The sequence below is a fragment of the Gossypium raimondii genome, chromosome 5 (assembly GCF_025698545.1).
Source record: "Gossypium raimondii isolate GPD5lz chromosome 5, ASM2569854v1, whole genome shotgun sequence".
NCBI lineage: Eukaryota > Viridiplantae > Streptophyta > Magnoliopsida > Malvales > Malvaceae > Gossypium > Gossypium raimondii.
The window spans coordinates 50,035,704-50,056,411 of record NC_068569.1 but is presented as its reverse complement, the minus strand read 5'-3'; the positions used below and the strand labels follow the sequence as shown (position 1 = coordinate 50,056,411).

Genomic DNA, 20,708 nt, shown 5'->3' with positions numbered 1-20,708 from the left:
ACTATTGAGAATCCTTTCCAACTCCTAAATTGGAAGATAAAACGTGTTTAAACATGATATCGATATTAACTCAACTTGTTAATTACGCATTGTCAAAAAATTCAAAATTTGAAAATGAAAAATCTAATGTTTAATTGTGAACCCTTAAAATAAAATACTAATTAATTCCTTAGTGAAATAATTTTGGTATCTGTTGATATCAGCCTTGGATGCTTGTGTCCAATGAAAGTATATTTTATAAATTAATCAACTTATTAGTAAACATTAAAATTATCTGAAAGAATAGTTTTTATTAATTTTGTTTTAAGTCACCAAAATCTATATTGAGTTGTAAATTTAATTAAATAGATCAAATTTAGTGACAAGATTAAATAAAATTTTAAGTCTACTTGCAAAGTTCAATCACATATGAGTTAAATGGTAAATTTACGTATATTTTTAAAGTGTAATAACAAGTATCAATTAAAATATAGTGATAAATTTCAATATTTACTTATAATATAGTGATAAATTTACACTTTAACTCCATAATTATTAAAGTTCTTATCCCCAAATCATCCACAGTTTGTGAAGAGCTCGTCAATTTATGAAGTTTAACCCTAAAGACCCATTTGTGTTAATAAAGTCAACATTTACTTTTTAAAAAATCATTTTTATTTAAAAAGTTAATATTTTAAAGTTTTATGATTTTATAAATGAAATATTTCTACTAGAATTAAACGCAATTGAAAAAATTTAAAATATTTTTTATATAATAAATGTTAACTCTATTACAATTTGGATATATTTAATTAGAGTAACTAAAATAAAACATATAATAATAAAAGGAGGAATTTGATGCACTCAAGATCCCAAATACTTTTAAATTATAGGGACTAATAGCATATTTTAAACAATTTATTATTCTGAAAATAAAAGAATATATAGTAATTAATAAAATATTTATTTTTACACCTTTTATACAAAGATTTTAAAATTCTTTTCAAAAGATAAATTTGAGGTCTGCGTTGAATTCTAAAGAAAAGAGTAGGTTCAAGAGTCAGTTATGTGTAAGGGAGATTGTACTAGCCCTACAAACACTCAAAATTGGTACTTATTAATTACGCAATTGTCAAAAAATTCAAAATTTATAATTGAGAAATCTAATGATTAATTATGACCCCTGAAATAAAACACTAACTTTTCGAGTGAATTAAAATTTCTTAGTGAAATAATTTTTGGTATCGCTTGATATCCACAAAATATTAAAAATATTTTAAAAATAAAACTCAGAATTCACTTTATTTGGAAAAAAGATATCTCCAAATTAATTTGATCAGTGGTTCACCGCCTTGGAGGCTTGTGTCCAACGAAAGTATATTTTATAAATTAACTTATTATTAAACATGAAAAGATGTCTGAAAGAATAATTTTTATTAATTTTGTTTTAAGTCACCAAAATCTATATTGAACAAATTAAATTTAGTGACAAAAATAAAATTTCAAGTTTACTTGCAAAGTTAAATCTGAGTTAAATGGTAAATTTACTTATGTATGAAGTATTGATGGATGTTAATTAAGTTTTGATTGATAAATTACTAAATGTAATTAAATATATTATAAGTTAGAATATTATTGTTTGGTAAATCACTTTCACATTTTCTTTTGAAGGTTTCATTAATTGACACTTTAGATGCTAATTAATTTTCTTTTTCTACGTAGAAAAGGATGATCGAAGGAGATTTCAAAGTTATCAATATGTTGTTAGTCTCTATTTTCCTATAAATATTTGATATCCATTCCTTATATGTTAAAGGTTATTAATTCAATTTAAAATTTTATTCAAATTATTATCATCTTTGATTTTTTTGTTAGAATTTGTCAACTTGCTTATTTTGTGTTAGTCATATACAATGACATATAAGGAAACCTAATTAATATGTAAAGTTGACAAATTTTGACCAAAAATTAACAATAGGACTAAGATTTTAAATAAAAACAATAAGAACTACAACACTTTTATCCTTTTAAGTATAAGGACTAAATCTCAAATTTTATCAAAGTATAAGGACAAATAGATTATTTCAACCTTATTTTGTTTAAAAAGTTTTTTACATTTATTAGATCAAAATATTTTTATCAAGTTTATCAAGTGTGAAACATATTAAAGCATGCTCTCTGGGCTTTTCTTCATCATCCAAACTATTTTATCAACTCAACTTCCCTTTTCCTACTTTTTTTATTTTCTTGCCTTATTCCGTCTTGCAATCATGAACTACAAAACTTGCTTTCATCTTCTCTTAGCTTTATTCATACCACGTTCCGTACTTTGCTTGGCTATGACAGTCAGGAATCTCAACTCTGATCAGTTTGCACTTCTCGAGTTTAAGGATCGCATTGCCGGTCCTCAAAATGTCTTGGCAGACAATTGGGCGGCCTCAACCTCTGTTTGCAATTGGATTGGTGTTTCTTGTGGCATCCTCCATAAAAGAGTTATAGCTTTGAATCTTACAAGCATGAATCTTAGGGGTACTATCCCTCCACACCTTGGAAATCTTTCATTTCTACTCTCTCTCGACTTGAGTAGCAACCATTTTTATGGCCATCTCCCTAAAGAATTGGGCCAATTGCATCATTTGAGGATCCTTCAATTAAGCTACAACCGTCTGAATGGGGAAATTCCCTCATGGCTTGGGAACTTACAGAGAGTTCGAAGGCTGCAAATGAAAAATAATTACTTTACAGGCAGAATCCCTGAAACACTTGTTAACATATCTAATCTAGAGATCTTGAACTTGGGACTCAATCAATTATCTGGTCAGGTTCCATCTTCCATCTTCAAGATATCTTCTCTGAAGATTATTATTCTCTCCAATAATAGCCTATCAGGTAGTTTGCCAAATGATATGTGTCAACATCTTCCCAAGCTTGAAGTGTTTTACTTGCGTAGCAATGAGCTATCTGGTAACATTCCGTCAAGTATGGGCAAATGTAGCAACCTTAAAAATTTGTCCTTGTACTTGAATCAATTGACGGGGATCATTCCAAGAAGTATTGGAAATCTGACACAACTCAAAGAATTATATTTGGGGTTTAATAATCTAGAAGGTAATCAATTTCCTTGATTTCTTGAATTTTAACTATTTTTTTATAAAAGAGTTTGATTTGTAATAGATAACAAAAGGAAAAACTTTTTATTTAAATTGATGAAAAACATATGCTAAAATATATGAGAATCTAACATCTCCAAATTACTATAGAACAAAAAAGAAAACCTCTTTGACTTTTACTAACAAAATAGATAGTTTGACACATTGATTTTTTTACTATGCGTGCAGGTCAAATTCCTGAGGAAATCGGTAATCTTCTTGGTTTGGAAATGCTTGATATTCAAGCAATTAAATGCCTTACAGGTCAGATTCCAACTTCAATCTTCAATATTTCTTCTCTGAAGACCATTGTTCTCTCCAACAATAGCCTCTCAGGGAGTTTGCCTACTGATATGTGTCAATATCTTCCCAAGCTTGAACTGCTTTATTTGCATAGCAATGAGTTATCTGGTAACATTCCGTCAAGTATGAGCAAATGCAGCAACCTTAAAAATTTGTCCTTGTCCTTGAATCAATTGACGGGGATCATTCCAAGAAGTATTGGAAATCTGACACAACTCAAAGAATTATATTTGGGGTTTAATAATCTAGAAGGTAATCAATTTCCTTGATTTCTTGAATTTTAAGTTTTTTTTTTATAAAAGCGTTTGATTTGTAATAGATAACAAAAGGAAAAACTTTTTATTTAAATTGATGAAAAACATATGCTAAAATATATGAGAATCTAACATCTCCAAATTACTATAGAACAGAAAAGAAAACCTTTTTGACTTATGCTAACAAAATAGGTAGTTTGACACCTTGATTTTTCGACTATGTGTGCAGGTCAAATTCTTGAGGAAATCGGTAATCTTCTTGGTTTGGAATTGCTTAATATTCAAGCAATTAAAGGCCTTACAGGTCGGATTCCAACTTCGATCTTTAACATTTCTTCTCTGAAGACCATTGTTCTCTCCAACAATAGCCTATCAGGTAGTTTGCCTAATGATATGTGTCAACATCTTCCCAAGCTTGAAATGCTTTACCTGAGTCAGAATGAATTATCTGGTAACATTCCATTTGGCATGGGCAAATGCAACAACCTTAAAAAATATGCTTAAAATATTTTTAGTTGAACAGTTTAGAAGGTACGTTTTTCACTTCAATTTTCGACTATGTGTGCAGGTCAGATTCCATCAAATATTTTTAATTCAACTACGCTCGAAGAAATAGATCTATTTAACAACAAATTAGAAGATATGTTTTTCAGTTTAATATTTTTCGAACTCCAAAAAACATTGTGTTGAATTTGTTTCTATTTTAATCTGATAATAAACAATAAGATTTATATGAATTGATTTATTTTTAAATTTTTAATTTCCATTAAACTTTCAAAAATAATTTTTTATTGCATAAACTAATCTGTTCTATATAAGTAAAAAAAAATTTAAAATCATTAGAAATCCTTGTCTGTAGAATAAAAGAAACCAATGTGGAAAATATATTTATTTAAGAAAATGAAACAACGATATATATACGGATACATTTATATACATAGATTCTCATATCACCTGTTGCACGTGATTTTTAACTAGCTTTTAAGTAATGTTTTTTAAATTATTCTAATTAGTTTTTTTTAATTTTATTATTCAAATGGTTGAATATATTTAAAATATATTAATTTATATAATAAACTTTCAAGTTATAATTAAAGTATATGTACCATATTTAGTTATAAAATAAAAATAAAAATAAAACATATAATTAAAATATATCACAAGCTTTTTTTAATTCAAAAATAGCGCTAATAATGTTTTTATCATCATTAAATCATGTGTACAAAATCTAAAAATTGATTTAGGGTTGAATAGAATATTTTTATATTTAAAATAAGTTATATTATTTGAGGGTATTTTAGTTTTTATTTTAAAAATACAATTTAATCTATTTTATTATTAAATAGTTTTAAATTATACATTTCATTATTTATCATAAGTTATTTTAAAATACAAATTTATGTTCTAAATATGTGGTTCTCATACACGTATGTGTGTAATAAATTCTAATAATAATTGAGGTATAAAGTAATTCAATATAAATTTTCTTATGAAGTGAATTTACTTAACCAAATATTTTAGTAAAACCAAAATTCTTATATAAATCTTAAAAGTAAAAAATATATATATTTAAAATAAAAATTTCAATAATATAGTAAACAACAAAGACTATATAATTATCAGTTCAAAAGTTTCTCAAAATCCATGCATTTATATATTTGTAATGGCTAATGCACAGTTTATTCCCTACAGCAGATTGCTCTTTTTTTCTTTTTCTTTTTTTTTGTACTTTGGCTCTTAATGTTTTTTTGCCCACTTTAGTACCTAATATCATCAAACATTCCTAGTGTAGCCTCTAACATTAAAACATTGATTGAGATTTTCAACTAATCATAAATTGTCAAGTGGCAAATGATGACATAATGATGGCATCATCAACTAAAAAAACCAATTTTTTTAAAATTTCAAATAAAATTATAAAAAAATAACTACATTATATATATATATATAATTGTTTTAAAAAATAAAATTTTAAATTTTAAATTTTAATAAATAATAAAATTATTAAAATTGTTAGAAATTGTTAACTATTGTAAAAAATTATAAAAAGTTAATAGAAATTATAAAAGACGATTAAAATTAAAAAAATTTAAAAACTAGAAAAATTGTGTAACTTGAAATAAAGTATATATTTGCTAATATTTTTAAAAAATTAAAATTTGATATTAAAATTGTATATTGTGATACAATCAAATTTTATAAAAATATTTTAATATTTTAAAATATATCAAAATTTAGTACTTTACCAACTCCCCAATTCAGGAGGATATTGCACTTCAACATACTTGAACGCACCTTCTCCTACATTGGCAACAATGCAAATGCCAATCAAGCTAAGACACAATAGACAATTCTTTAAAATAATTAAACATGCAACAATAGTTCTTAAGATATTGGTCTAGACGCAAATAATTTAACAATGTTAATGAGACTAAATCACATAAAATAAAAATATAAAGATTAAATTTTAAATATCTGAAAAATACAAAAATTTTGAGCAAATAATAATCTTTAAATTTTACACTATGATTTCATAAAATAAATAATTAGCCCAATAGATAAAAATCATATCAATTTACATTAAAACCAATGGCTTTAACATTTTGTTTCCCAAATCATAACTAATTATTATTCAGTGCCAGACTCATTTTTAAAATTGATTAGATGCCACATTCTCATGCCAAACTTTTATTTTTATTTTATTTGAAGTTTTACAATATTTTAAAAATTATTAGTGTATTATATGTTTTGTCTATACAAATCACAAGGACTAATTACTACTCAAAACTTCTTATTATGTCTCAACTTTCTAATTGATTTCATCACATTTTTCCATGCCAAAATTTTATTCTTAATTGATTTAAAGTTTTGCAGTTTTTATTTTAATGTATTATATATTTTGTGAATTTGGCATTCAATGAATATGAATACTAAAAGATGCTATTTTATAGGTAATTTACCACCCATCACCAATGCTCCAAAGCTTGAGATTCTTGTATTGTGGGGAAATAAACTTAACGGAAACATTCCTAACTCTATCTCCAATGCTTCCATGCTTAAGCAACTGGAATTGTCACAAAACTTATTCTCTGGTCCAATCCCTAAAATGCTGGGCAGCTTAAAACACCTTGAAGTGCTCAATATCTTTGTCAATAATTTGATCACAGGATCTGCTACTGATCATGAGTGGAGCTTTTTTTCTTCTTTGACGAATTGTAGGAATTTGAAAACCATAGCAGTTTCAGGAAATCCATTGAGTGGCGTTCTTCCTACTTATATCAGGAACCTTTCAAAATCCCTTCAATACTTTTATGCCTCTAATTGTGAGCTTCAAGGCATTATTCCTATGGAAATAGGTAACTTAACCAACCTATTGCTTGTACAGCTTGGCTATAATAAATTAAGTGGGTTCATTCCAACATCAATAGGAGGACTGCGAAATCTCCAAAGTCTAGGTCTTTCCTCTAATAAATTAGGAGGGCCTATCTCAGAAAGCCTCTGTGGTTTGGAGAGACTATACGAGATGTATTTAGGGTTGAATAAGCTGCATGGATCCATACCCTCTTGTTTGGGTAATATTACTTCTTTGGGATATCTTCACTTAGATTCCAACAAATTGAGTTCTACAATACCCTCAACTTTGTGGAATCTTAAAGATATCTTAGAAATAGATTTATCATCAAACCATCTTCACAATTCACATGCTATTGATGTTGGAAATTTGAGGAGTCTACTGAAACTAAATTTATCAAGGAATCTTCTCACGGGCGATATCTTATCCACATTTGGGGGTCTTATAACTTTGGTTTCATTAGATTTATCAAATAACATACTATATGGTCAAATCCCTGAATCATTTGACGAGTTGATTAGTTTGGAATTCTTGGATTTATGCAATAACAATCTCTCTGGAGTCATTCCCAAATCTTTGGAAAAGCTTTTATATCTAAAGTATTTTAATGTGTCTTTCAATAGACTTGAAGGGGAAATTCCCAGCGAAGGATGTTTTTCAAACTTTCCTAGCACATCATTCATGAAGAATTATGCACTTTGTGGTCCCCCTAGATTGCTAGTCCCACCTTGTAAAAACGACATCCACAAAAACTCCCAAATGATTATATTGCATGCTTTTAGGTATGGTTTACCAACAATTGGTATTGTCATAGTACTAATAGTCTTAAACTATTATGTATAGAAGATGCCGGCGAAGGAGTACAACTCTACCAATTAAAGATGATTTGCTGTCTTTGAAAACACCGAGAAGAATTTCACATGCTGAACTTTCACGAGCAACTAATGGATTTGAGGAAAGCAATATGCTTGGTTCAGGGAGTTTTGGATATGTATATAAAGGGAGGCTTTCAGATGGAATGGAAGTTGCAATAAAAGTTTTCAATTTGCAAACAGAGGGAGCATTTAGGAGTTTTGACATTGAATGTGATGCTATGCGTAATATAGTTCATCGTAATATTGTGAAGGTTATTACTTGCTGTTCAAGTGTTGACTTCAAAGCCTTGGTGCTTGATTACATGTCTAATGGAAACCTTGAGAAATGGTTACATTCTGAAAATTGTTTCCCTGATATCATACAAAGGGTCGACATAATGATAGATGTTGCGGTAGCTATAGAACACCTCCACAATGGACATCGAACACCAATAATTCATTGTGACATAAAACCAAGCAATATTTTACTAGATGAAGACATGGTTGCACATGTTGGAGATTTTGGCGTTGCCAAATTGTTGGGAGAGGGTGAAGTAAAGAAGCAAACCATGACTCTTGCAACTATCGGGTATATGGCACCAGGTGAATTTTTTTATATTTGTATGATTATTTTCTTGATTTGCATTTTATATTTTTGCTTCATGCGTCTGTGGATATATATTTGAATAAGCATTTTAGAAATAATTAAGGATTAATGATGCTCTACTTATACTTGAAATGCAGAATTTGGATCAACTGGAATTGTTTCTATAAAATGTGATGTATATAGTTACGGGATCATCCTTATAGAAACTTTCACAAAGAAAAAGCCAACTGATAATCTTTTTGCTGAAGAAGTGACCATAAGGCATTGGATGGAATGTTCATTGCCGAAAGGAGCAATAGAAATTGCAGATGCTGATTTATTAAGAAAAGAGGATGAGTACTTTGTTGTTAAAGCAAATTGTATTTCAGCCATCATGGAGTTGGCTCTGAATTGTTCAGCTGAGTTACCAGAAGAAAGAAAAGACATGAAAGATGTTGTGGTTGAGCTAAAGAAAATCAAACAAAGGTTGCTAAACAACATCAAACATGTTTAACAAATATGGTAAGTAATGAGTACGCTTGTGGTTATTTATTCACTCTTAATTCTACCATTAATTTAATAATTTTAGTCTATTTTAGCATTATAATCGTAGATATCTAATATGTCAATATTCGTTTCCATGAAGTTTGTTTTAAAAATCGTGGAAATTAATATACTAATTTTCTTTCTTTTGCTCCCATGTACTAGGCTCTATTCGGAATTCAAACTTCTTTTGCAAAAAAAAGATGCATGGAAACCAATAAAACGAGCAGCAGGCCTTACCATGATTTAGTTTTATGGTAGCTTTGGGGCATCAAGTTATTTTCTTTATTAGATTGGATTTTCTTAGTTTCTTACTTCATTTACAATATAATTGTGTTTTCAATCTTTGCTAAGGATTTTATTATTGGATTTTTAGTTGCTTTTCTTTAATTAATATGATATTTACTTTCATTAAAAAAAGTATGCATTTAAATTTCATTTATTGTGTTGACGGAACTCTCAAAAGATGGTATTATTTTTGTGTTGAGGTTTTGTATCTTGTGTAACACCCCTCACCTGGTCCAGTTGCCGGACCCGAGTTATAACTACTACCACAATATATATCTTGTACTTTTGCTAACAAGTTGACGCAGCTCGCGTATTAACATAGTTCGCATGTCAATACAACTCATAGATTACATAACACACATTTTACTACTTTATAGACTAGCTCGCACTTAGACACTTTACAAGGAGCTCGCACGTAATTACTTTACGAAGAGCATGTACATACACACCATAAAAGGTCAGTTCGCACATAATTTTAATGAACCAGTTCACACTGATAATAAGATAAAACTTAATAAGAAGGTGCGAAGTCAAAATTTTTTTAAAAGAGATCGGAATTAAATTGTACAAATCACATATCCATTTGTTTATTGACACACATTAGATAATAATTGTATCTACAAAGAAAATAATCAATTAAGTGTCAAATTAATTAAAATTCTAACAAAATTTACCAAACAGCTAAAAATATTTTAGCTTGAATAATCCAAATATTGAAAATACCAATATTTTAGAAAATCATTGAAATCATTTTCCTAAAATTAATTTAGTCTAATTTTCCAAAATTGAATCCATTCAGTTTGGACTTGTATTCAATTCAACGCAACAGTCTCATCCCTTCTTTTTCATTTTACATCTTTATTTCATCACTTAAATTCCAATTTTCTTTGTTTACTTGTCTGGGACCTGGGTTTCCGCATCAAAGGGAAAGCAAACTGATATAGGATTTTGTTAGTCTCGTCGGCATGTACATATAGGATTTTTATGTTATATTAAGCTTAGTTGGAAAAATTATTTCATAATTCGAGATGTTTTATAAATTGGCATGTATGATAGTTGATAATGGTTTATAATATGTATAGGTTCGGTGTTGATGTTGCTATGCGAGTTTTTAGATAAGGTTATTATGCTTGGGATGTGAATCGATATTTATATATAGCTGGATTAGAAGATGCATGAAATGAAATAAATAAACAGGTTAATAGTTGAGACATTGATATATTAATCATGACGTGATTAAATTTTTTTTATAATATGAACTATGTCAGTTGCTCCGGCAACGAATGTGATATCCCGTTGCTTGAACCCGGTGATTGAGTCGAATAATGGGGTGCTATACATGAGGATCCTTAAAATGATTTCTTTGTTGCCCCCCAGCGTGTATGATTGTTGAGAATGATGAAAAAACTTATCTAAAAAGTATGTATTATAATAGTCAGACATAAAATAAACAATATATAACACAAATTTAAACTTGAAATTAAAAATATGAGTAATAACTCTTGTAAAAAATAATATCTATTTAAAATAAGCAAAAAATTATATTTCCCTTTACTAAAATTAAGTCATGAAAGCGACTACATGTCACCAATTGAATTCTCAGATACTACAAAACGTAGTAATTGTGGACTTGAGAAGAGTCTAAATCACTCTTCATTAATTTGCATAAAGCTGTGTTTGCATAGTGACCTTAGATAAAAACTATCGCAATGTTCCTAAAAGTTCCTTAAGCGGCCCTCAACTGCTTTCTGAATAACCGCTTTTATATCTAGCAATGGAGTCCATTGTTGCTAGTAGGAATTCAATACATGGATTGTTTATTATTAATATATAACTTTTGTCACATAATATGTAAAAATTGTATACTAAATTTGTTTTATATTAATATTTGAACTGTCATCTCACCTTTCTGTTAAATATTTAACAGAAATAGATAAAAGAAAACAAACTGGCTGGGTGGCTATTTTGAAACTGACAAAAAAAGTCCTAAGATACTAGATCTACTCATAGGTTGGGTCACCTAGCCCAGAGGCCCGCTTGAAAAATTGAAGGGTTTGGATAAAAATATAGGTCCGAAAAATGGGCTTGTACAAAAAAATAATGTTTATTTTAAAAATGGGTCAAGCCTTGGGTAAGACATTTTTGCCTGAGCCCGGCCCGAATTCACTAAATGCCAAAAAAAATTACTATTTTTTTTGTTATTTTAATGATATTTTCTTATTGTTTTCTCCCTATTTTGCTACTATTTCACTATCATATTACTACTATATTGTTATCATTGTTTGGATATTATATAATACTTGTTTTATTATTAATTTTGTTATTATTTTAAAGATTTTTTCTTGTTAAGTTGCATCTATCTTAATATTATTTAAGTATACATATTGTTTAAAATTTATTTTCAATTTGTTCAAAATATTTATTTTATGTTTTTAATATTTTGATATATTATATATATTTAAAAATTATGTAAAAATAAAATAATATAAAAATTAATATGGGTGGGCCGAATTGGGTCCAAATTTTAATATTTTTATTCGGACTAAATTTGGGTAAATTTTTAGGCTCATTTTCATGTCAGGCCTAAATCTAACAAACGGGCTTAAATTTTTACCGAACCTAGCCCGCCCATTATTACCTCTATAAGATACTAAAGAAGCATAATTAAATTTACCCATTTATTTATATTTATGGTTATTGTAACTAAAGAAGCGGTTGCACTTTTCCGTGCGACTTCTACTCACGGGATTGTTGACTTTTACAATGTGAACAAGAAAAACACAAAACAACCAAAAGATACAAAGCGTACGACTAACTTGGGTGTTATCGCAAGGAAAACTGTAAGAAAACCAAAATCTGATTCTTCGTAACATATGAATTTCTTCCTCTGTTTTTATTCACACATTTTCTACTATAAAAGGCCGATGTGGTAGTTGACGGTAGTTTCCCACCGTCTCTACATCCAATGTAGACGACATCATTGATTTCTATGGAGGTGTTTCAGCAACAAGTAAGATGAGCCCAAGTATTTTCGAGGCGATCTATATCACGTTCTATGCTTCACTGAGTGTCGGATATTGAAGTGGAGGGATGCAACAAAGGATGCTGTAGGCATCAATTTCAAGGTGGATTTCACCGTAGAACATTTGAAGAAAATTGCTTGCGCTTACATCGGTTTAATGGAGTGTCGAAAGCTGGATAATATGGCTTTGAGGATATCCAATTGAGTCTGAGTTGAATCCTGGGAAAGAAGAGCATACTAAGATATGTGAACGGTCCAAGGTGTTTATGGATGCTGTAGAAGAGTTTAGAAGCTTGGTCAAGCTCGGTCTAGCTCTATCAACTTTCACTTTTAATGTTTGAGGTCAATTTACCTTATTAAAATGAGCATAATTCTCATTCAATTATTTAAACTCAAATTTTAGTTTCAAACAAAAATGAAAACATATATATTAACAACAAAAACTCGATTGGACTTGATAGCTAAGCATAATTCTCATTCATTTGTTAGCTCTAGCTCAATGTTCATCTGGCCAGGTCTTTTGAACATACCAGAGCTGACAGGCTTATCGTTGAACTCTTCTGCAGCATCTATAAACACCTTGGACTGCTCGCATATCTTTGCATGCTCCTCTTTCGCAGTACTCAACTCAGCCTCTAACTTGGATATCCTCAAGCCCGCACCATCCAGCTTTTGACGTTCCATTAAACCGATGTATGCACAAGCAATTTTCTTCAAATGTTCCATGGCGAAATCCACCTTGAAATTGATGCGTAAAGCATCTTTGATTGCATCCCTCCACTTCAATATCAGATCCTCGGTGACGTGCTCCAGCCGTAGATTGCTCATCTCTTTGACAGATGCACAGAACATGATATAAACGGTCTCGGCAATACTTGGGTTCATCTTACTTGTTGCTGAACCATCACCGTAGACTTCGATAATGTTGTTCACAATCGGATGTAGGGCTGGTGGGAAACTATATTTTCCTACTGATATGCGCTCACCATGTAAGCCAGTGAAGTCAGAGAACTTCACTCTGCTCTCGTCATCAGCTTCAAGTTTCATAAGAATTTCAGTTATGGCTGCTTCATTATTACTGCATGTTTCAACTTCAGAACTCGTCTGATTTTTTGCTATACCGTCATTACAATCAACTACATTTACAGGAGCTGTTCCCTGCAGATTTTGTATCTCATTCATCTCCAAATTGCAGAGCCGAGACAATGAATTGTGAGGGAAAACAAATCAGGATTCCAGAATTTGAATCTTTATGAGAAACTTAATATGGTTTAATCCAAGGTATCGAAATCCAAACATAAATTCCAGTTCAAGCATTAGATTTTTCAAACATGTAGAACAATTAATATGCCATACCTTGTCAACAGCTTCACAGTTTGTTCCATGGACAGTAACAGTTTGAGGGTGAAGCTGCTTGCCGGTTGACTGGGTAATGTAACCATCCTGTCTCTGTTGAGCTGCTGCTTGGAATTGCGCATTAAAGAGTAGCAATCCAAGTCGTGCTTTCAACTTTCCATTCTCAACTTTGAACCGTTGAATTTCCTCTTTCAAGCGATGTAATAAGAGGTGGGCAGTAAGAGTTTGAAGTCTCTGATTGGATGGAGTTAGATTATTTATTTATTGACATATTTGCTTAAGGTGGTCTCGTAGTTGAAAAACTTCAATGGCTCGACAACTCCCGACCCGTAAGTCAAGGAACAATCACGCCCGTAGAAGACGTCCGAATTTGTAAAAGCTTACAATGTTTTATTTTGGGTAAACTTTCCTTATAGTCACCCAAATTTTAAGGTATTTTTGTATTGGTCACAAAAAAAATTTATTATTATTTTAGTCACTCCCATTAGATCAATTACAATTTATAGTCATCCTACTATTAAAATACCTTTGATCTCCAAATGAAATATTGGAATAATAACAAATTTAGTCTTTAACATTCACCCATTTTGTTTATTTAGTTCTATTTGTTTTTTTTAAATTCAACCTTCAACATTTATACATGGTGTAAATTTGACTTTAATTCTAAAAAAATTATAAATGAAAATTTTGAAATATATAAATAAAATTTATTAAATTTTCAAAAATATTATAAAACATTCAAAAAATTATAAAATTTACTGAAATTGTTAAATTTTAATATATTATTTAAAATATATATAATGTAGAGATAATTAATATATATATATATTGTTAATTTAGTCTTAATTCCTAAAAGATCAACCTTGAATGCTTTAAATTATTTATGGGTATATGATTTTTGTCCATGTTTTATGAAAATAGGGTTAAGTATGCAAGTGTTTGTGTTATCGAAATGTATACTTTTATATTTAGATTTTATTAGTAAAAACACTTCTATGTGCTTCTCCATCAATTGGTTCCTCTAAAAAAAATGGAGCAAATTATCTCTAATAATTTAAAAAATGAGCAAGCGAGAGTGCAAATAGGTTTCGGCTTACTGTTGAATCAGGATGTTACAATCAGCACCTACGATAATTTTATATCAAAAACTAGTAGCTAAAACAATTAATAACTCCTTAGAATAATCGGCCAAATCAGCATATTTAAACGAAATTAATACGGTACTAAATCTCACTAGCTTCCACACTTACACTACCCTTTAACTATTTCGAAATCATTGAACGAAGGGAATCGAATACACCTGAAAACAACAAAATTAAATATTGATTAGAGGAGTGGAACAACAATTTTTATTTTCTGGAAAGATACGACTAAAGAGAGAAAAACAGCAACCCCAAAGTGGTGTTTAAAATGGCGACACATTACCATGGATGGCACACACGAGGGCTGCTTTGGGCGGCACAAGGAGGGAAATTTAAGGGATGATTAGGGATAGTATAAGGCTTGAAAAAATAGAGGAAAAGAAGGTTGGAAATAGCAGTACAAGTCAGCATTTCAAAAGCATAAATAGACAATGTTAGAAGAATAGAGATTGTTAACATAAGATTTGTTAGTTTGTTATCATTCAGTTGATTAGTCTGGTATAGTTGGTTAGGAGCAGTTACACATATTGAAGTATATAAACGTTGACAGTGTATTGATTAAAGCAGATAATAATACTATGCAATTTCTCAGAAAAATTCTCTCTAAAATCTATTCTTGTAATAGTGTAGTACCTAACATGGTATCAGTCGCCTAGTTCCTGGTGCAAGCTTCCGTAGTCGATTCATGGCTTATTCCACAGATTCTGCTGTTGCTGATCCAACCAGTTCATCTTTTTCCAGTGCACGATTGGTTCAATCGTTTCCTCATCATGATACAGTGAAGCTAGATGAGGGAAACTTTGTTCAATGGCAGCATCATGTTCGACTCATTATAGAAGGATATGAGTTGCAAGGGTTTCTGGAGGGCACGTTAACTGCTCTGCCTAGATTTGTGGCGTCTTCTGATGGTAGTCTTACTCCGAATACAAATGCATCTTTGTTTACTCAACAAGATAAGTTGTTGGCCTCTTGGCTCCTATCTAAGATTAGTACGTCTTTGTTATCCTATTTTATCACTGCTAAATCTACTTGTGATATCTAGAGCACTGCGAATCATCTTTTTGCAGCTTCCACTGGTGTGAAGGTGTCTCGTGTTCGCCATGGCCTACATTCTATCAAGAAAGGTGATTTAACTGTAAAAGAATACATTACCAAAATTCAAGATATTTGTGCGTTACTTGTGGCTTTTAGTTCTGCTGTTTTGGAGGCTGAAAAGGTGGAGGTTCTCCTAGTCGGCCTCTCCATTGACTTTGACACGGTGCTCACGTTGGCCTCATTTTTGTCTGAGACGTTGCCTTTCCAGAAATTAGTTGACATTCTATTGGAATTTGAAAATCGACAGACGAGAGTGGCGCATGATGTTCCGATGCTTGCTCACATGGTTCTCTTTTGGTTGCGGCGGCCGACTCAAATCCGCGTGGTGCGCATTCCACAGCTGGGTCACGCAGTGGTCGTGGGTTTCATCCTCGAACACAATGTCAAATTTGCGGCAGATACAGTCGCTTGGCACAGTGATGTTTCTATCAATTCAATCACGACTATGGTGGTTCGAACGCTTCAACCACGGCGTAATTTTTCTCTACTGGTGATGGCCAAGGGCTGCACGGTGACGTTTATGGCCGATCCGCTAGTTCTGGTGGCCCTGGGCTACGTACAGTGCCCGTTTTGGCGCAAGATCCTGGAGGCGCCTCGTGGGGGAGATGGCCACAAGATTTTGGCTATTAACAGCTGCAACATAGGGTTGCTCATACCTTTGTTTATCCTACACCTACTTGAGCTGGGCGTGATTTTGGTCTTGCTGATGGACCATATGGCGTCTTTCATGGGTCTGCTGGTGGCCCAATTATTTCGCATGGTCCATATGACCAACCAACTGGGCGTGACCTAGGGCACGATTTGGGCCAGCGCCGAGTTGGGTTCTCTACTATGGTACAGAGGCCGAATGATGAAGGCCAAAATCTTGGGCCAACTGGTCCTTTCTAATCCTGGGACTGACACCTCCAACAAACACCATACCCGCTAGTTACAAGTGGAGATCCCTTGTAGCGCTCGTGATCCCTTCTGTGGATATAGCTTGTGACCCTATTCCTACGAGGCTTATGTGAGCTATCTTTACGAGCACCCTAGCGGGGTCCCTCGCAAGCTCTCCCCGCGAGCTATCTTTACGAACATCCAGCATCCCAACGGGGTCCCCAGCGAACTATCTTTACAGTGAACATTCTTCTTTTGGATCGGGTCTATTCTGGTCGAAAACCTGGAACCTATTAGGTCATTTGGGCTAGCGGTTGCCAAATCCTAACAAGAATAAATAGTTTTATATGTTTAATTTGTCAAATATAATTTAATTGATGTGATTTAATTTGGGTTCTAGGGTTGATTTGATGACATTTAGTTGCTAATTTTATTAATTGATTAAAAATTTTCATCAACTCAACTCAAACTCAAATTAAACACTACAAAATTAACATTGTTATTTTCAAGTACCAAAATAAATAACTTTTGTCAGTACCATATTAAACCAAAAATTACACAAGTATCATATTTTAAAAAATGTCAAAACTTGGATATCAAATTTTGTATTTTATATTAATGATGGTTCAATTATAAATTTATGTTTTGCATCAGATTGATCTAAAATTAATGAGAATAATTTTGAGCTTCATAAATGATATTGTTAAATGGTTGCAAATGAATCTAATTTGTGGAAATCAATTGATCTGCTTTAATTGGAGAGTCTCTAAATGATGAATCAAAGTCGAATCACCCCAAGTTTCATGCCCAACGAAAACTGGAGGTGGTAGTGGTAGACCTAAACTTACTCCACCTCCAAGACAGTGATTTCAAGTACAGGCAAAATCGCAATGTAAAAAACTTTTCCATTTTCAAGAGGTTTATATAATAATATGTTTTGTCATTCAATATCATTATCCTTTCACAAATAGTCACAAATAATCAATATCTATCTTTTGTTTTGACAAAAATAGATTAATATGTTTTAATCTTATTGATTTATCTCAAGAATGTACATAATATTTATGCAGCAATAGTCACATAGAAATAAAAAGATATATAATATATTCTTAAAAATATGCTTAAAAGATATACAATAATATATAATATATCTCATAATAATATCCTAACAGATATTCATTAAAAATAACTTGAATTTTAATTACAATTGTATAAAAAAGAATAGGGTTAAATCGATTATATTTAGATCACATATCTTATTTGATGTTTTACATTTTTAAGTGCAAAAAACATAGTTTCCCATTGGCTCTATTTCTGGTTGTAAAAAACATAATTAATGTCTACGGTGATGTTTCTACAATAGTAAGATGAACCCAATGGATGAATCTGAGTATTGTTAAAGCTATCTGTTATGTTCTATACTTCTATCAAAGAGATGAGTAATCTACGCCTGGAGCAAGTCATTGAGGGTCGGATATTGAAGTGGAGGGATGCAATCAAAGATGCTTTACGTATCAAATTTGTTGATACAAAGAATCAACAAAAATAGAAATAGAGGCCCCAGATGAGAGAAAATGGTCTCCTCTTTAGAGAAAAAAATAGAGGTAGAAGAAGGAGTCCTCTTACTTTGGGGTTTAGGGTTTCCTTTTATCATACCAGGTTAGACTCTGGATCGAGTCATTTTTATTTTATTATAATTATATAACAAATTGTCCCTCATCTTGTTGAAGAAGAGTTATAAAGTGATTCTTCTAAGACAAACTTACACAGATAGCATGTTTAATTTGGGGTGTACTATATAAGCTTTAACTTGAAACTTTATTGAACAAATTTTGTTGTCTGATAGTGTGGAATAGGAGTCAAGAATTGTAATGCAGAATATTATGAACTGTGTTTCCTATAAGAAAAATTTTGTAAACCAACCAACTCATAGAAAATTATTCAATATCAAATTTGATCTTAAATCAGCGAGCTGTTCGGAGGCTACAATCTTAAATCAATGAGCTGCATGAAACTGTGATCTTAAATCAACTAACTCAAATAATTGAAGGTTGCGATTTTAAATCGGCTAACCTCTATAATATGAGCTGGGAACGTAGGTCCGCAAGTTGTTTTGGATGTTGCGATATTAAACCGGCGAGCCTTTAGAATATCAGCTGGAAAGTAGGTCCACGAGCTATTTTGGAGGTCGCAATATTAAATCGGCAAGCCTTAAGATTGCAGCTAGAAGCTTGAGTTCACGCTAACTATGTTGGAGGCTACGGTGTTGGACTTGCAAGCCTAAGATTACAGCTGGGAGCTTAAGATCGTACTAACTATTTTAGAGGTTGTGTTGTTGAACCTACTAGCTTAGGATGACAGCTGGGAGCTTGAGTTCGGGCCAACTGTTTCAAAGGTTGCGGTATTTAACCTGCGAATTTGATATGACAGTTACGATCTTAAATCAGTGAGCTATGTGAAGCTGTAGTCTTAAATCAACTAACTCAAATAATAGAATGTTGCAATTTTAAACTAGCTAACCTCTATAATATGAGTCGAGAACGTAGGTCCTCAAGCTGTTTTAAAGGTCGCGATATTAAACCGGCGAGCTTTAAGATTACAGTTGGGAGCTTAAGCTCGTACTAACTATTTTGGAGGTTGTGGTTCTTCACCTACGAGCCTTAATGTGACTGCTGGGAGCTTTGCTCTCGCTAACTGTGTTGGAAGCTGCGACTCTTCACTTGCGACTCTTCTTTTCTTTTTGGACACTTAAAACATACTTGTAGTAGTAAACCTTTTTTCTTCAATCTACTTTTTATGACTTCAAATGTAAACAATTATTTTACTCTCTAAAAATCATTTCCATACATTACTTTTTAAAGAAATTAATAAAAATAATGAATTGATTATAATTTTATAAAAAATAACTCAATGAGTTTCTTTAAACACCGCTAATATTTCTGGCGTTTTACATAAATGGATAGAGATTTAATTCCTTTATGTCCAATCAAAGCACTTAAGTGACTATGAAATCATTTAAGAGTATTTTAAAAATGAATGAGTAAACTATAAAAATAGTTAAAATGTTACATTTTAGTTACTTATATTATCATTTTGTTATGAAGTGGTCACCCTACCGCTAAATTCTGTACCTCCCTAACGGCAGTCTTATGTGGCAGTCCAAATGTGTTTTAAATACCAACTTAGATGTCTAGTTGCTGCGATGAAAATAGGTTTTTAATTAAATAAATTTAATTTAGATTGTCACGTAGGACATCTAAGTTGGCTTTTAAAACCCATTTAGACTGCCACATAGGGCCGCCGTCAGGGAGATAACAGAGCTTAAAGGTAGAATGACCACTCCGTAACAAAACCATAACGTAAGTAACTAAAACACAACATTTCAAACATAAGTGACTAAAATGTAATTTGAGACAAACAAAAATGACTATTTTTGTAGTTTACCCATAAAGGAGTTGAACGAATTTCCAAGGTTTTTAAACATAAATAATACAAAAAAATTAAAATAATATTAAAATAATACAACCATTTTATTATGTACCAAAATGGTACAAACAGTAAAAAAAACTGATGAAAGTGACAGGACCCTAGTCGAGGATCTACCATAGGTGGAACCAAAGGTGCCAGTGGCAGAGGTGGCACCCAATGTGCCACTGCCACATGCGACACCTGTGCCATGCTTTCCTGCCTTTTGGGGACCTTATAATGGTCCTCAATTTCACTTTCACTTCAGCTACACGAAAGGGAAGAAAGAAAAGAAAAGGAGAAGAAGAAGAAGAAGAAGAGAATGAGAAGAAGGAAAAAGAGAGGGCGGTGCCAGAAAAAGAAAAGAAAACGAGAGAAAGAGAATAGAGAAATGAGAAAGAAAGAGAAGAAAAAAAAAAGAAAAAAAAGGTATTTTTAAAAAAA

The 20,708-nt window shown here is 31.4% G+C and overlaps 2 protein-coding genes and 2 long non-coding RNA genes across 9 annotated transcripts in view; 2 read left to right on the top strand and 2 right to left on the bottom strand.

Moving 5' to 3' along the window:
* Window positions 1-2,119: 2,119 nt before the first annotated feature.
* Window positions 2,120-20,708, top strand: part of LOC105767156 (LRR receptor-like serine/threonine-protein kinase GSO1) — a 57,612-nt gene continuing 39,023 nt past the window's right edge. The window contains exons 1-5 of one of the 5 annotated variants that reach the window (XM_052630016.1): window positions 2,127-3,087; window positions 3,318-3,683; window positions 3,915-4,061; window positions 6,637-7,041; window positions 7,884-7,939. In XM_052630016.1, the coding sequence (XP_052485976.1) occupies window positions 2,151-3,087; window positions 3,318-3,683; window positions 3,915-4,061; window positions 6,637-7,041; window positions 7,884-7,936 (1,908 nt within the window). In that variant the 5' untranslated portion in view covers window positions 2,127-2,150 and the 3' untranslated portion in view covers window positions 7,937-7,939. Of the gene's footprint in view, window positions 3,088-3,317; window positions 3,684-3,914; window positions 4,062-6,636; window positions 7,940-20,708 lie in introns of those variants that run through there. The other 4 variants (XM_052630015.1, XM_052630012.1, XM_052630013.1 and 1 more) reach the window with 4 other exon arrangements.
* On the bottom strand, window positions 11,964-13,828 carry LOC105766372 (uncharacterized). The gene is made up of 3 exons (XM_052630018.1): window positions 13,687-13,828; window positions 12,861-13,512; window positions 11,964-12,549 (listed from the first exon to the last, which is right to left on the bottom strand). The coding sequence occupies exons 2-3, from the start codon at window positions 13,510-13,512 to the stop codon at window positions 12,485-12,487; spliced, it is 717 nt and encodes a 238-aa protein (XP_052485978.1). The 5' UTR covers window positions 13,687-13,828; the 3' UTR covers window positions 11,964-12,484.
* LOC128040953 (uncharacterized) lies at window positions 13,467-14,267 on the top strand. Of its 2 annotated transcripts, none has more exons than XR_008195716.1 (2): window positions 13,467-13,611; window positions 13,698-14,267. It is a non-coding gene; the product is annotated as an uncharacterized LOC128040953 (long non-coding RNA). The 2 variants fall into 2 exon arrangements; XR_008195717.1 differs by having other exon boundaries at window positions 13,473-13,611; window positions 13,722-14,267.
* Window positions 14,718-16,590, bottom strand: LOC128040952 (uncharacterized). The gene is made up of 2 exons (XR_008195715.1): window positions 15,462-16,590; window positions 14,718-14,986 (listed from the first exon to the last, which is right to left on the bottom strand). It is a non-coding gene; the product is annotated as an uncharacterized LOC128040952 (long non-coding RNA).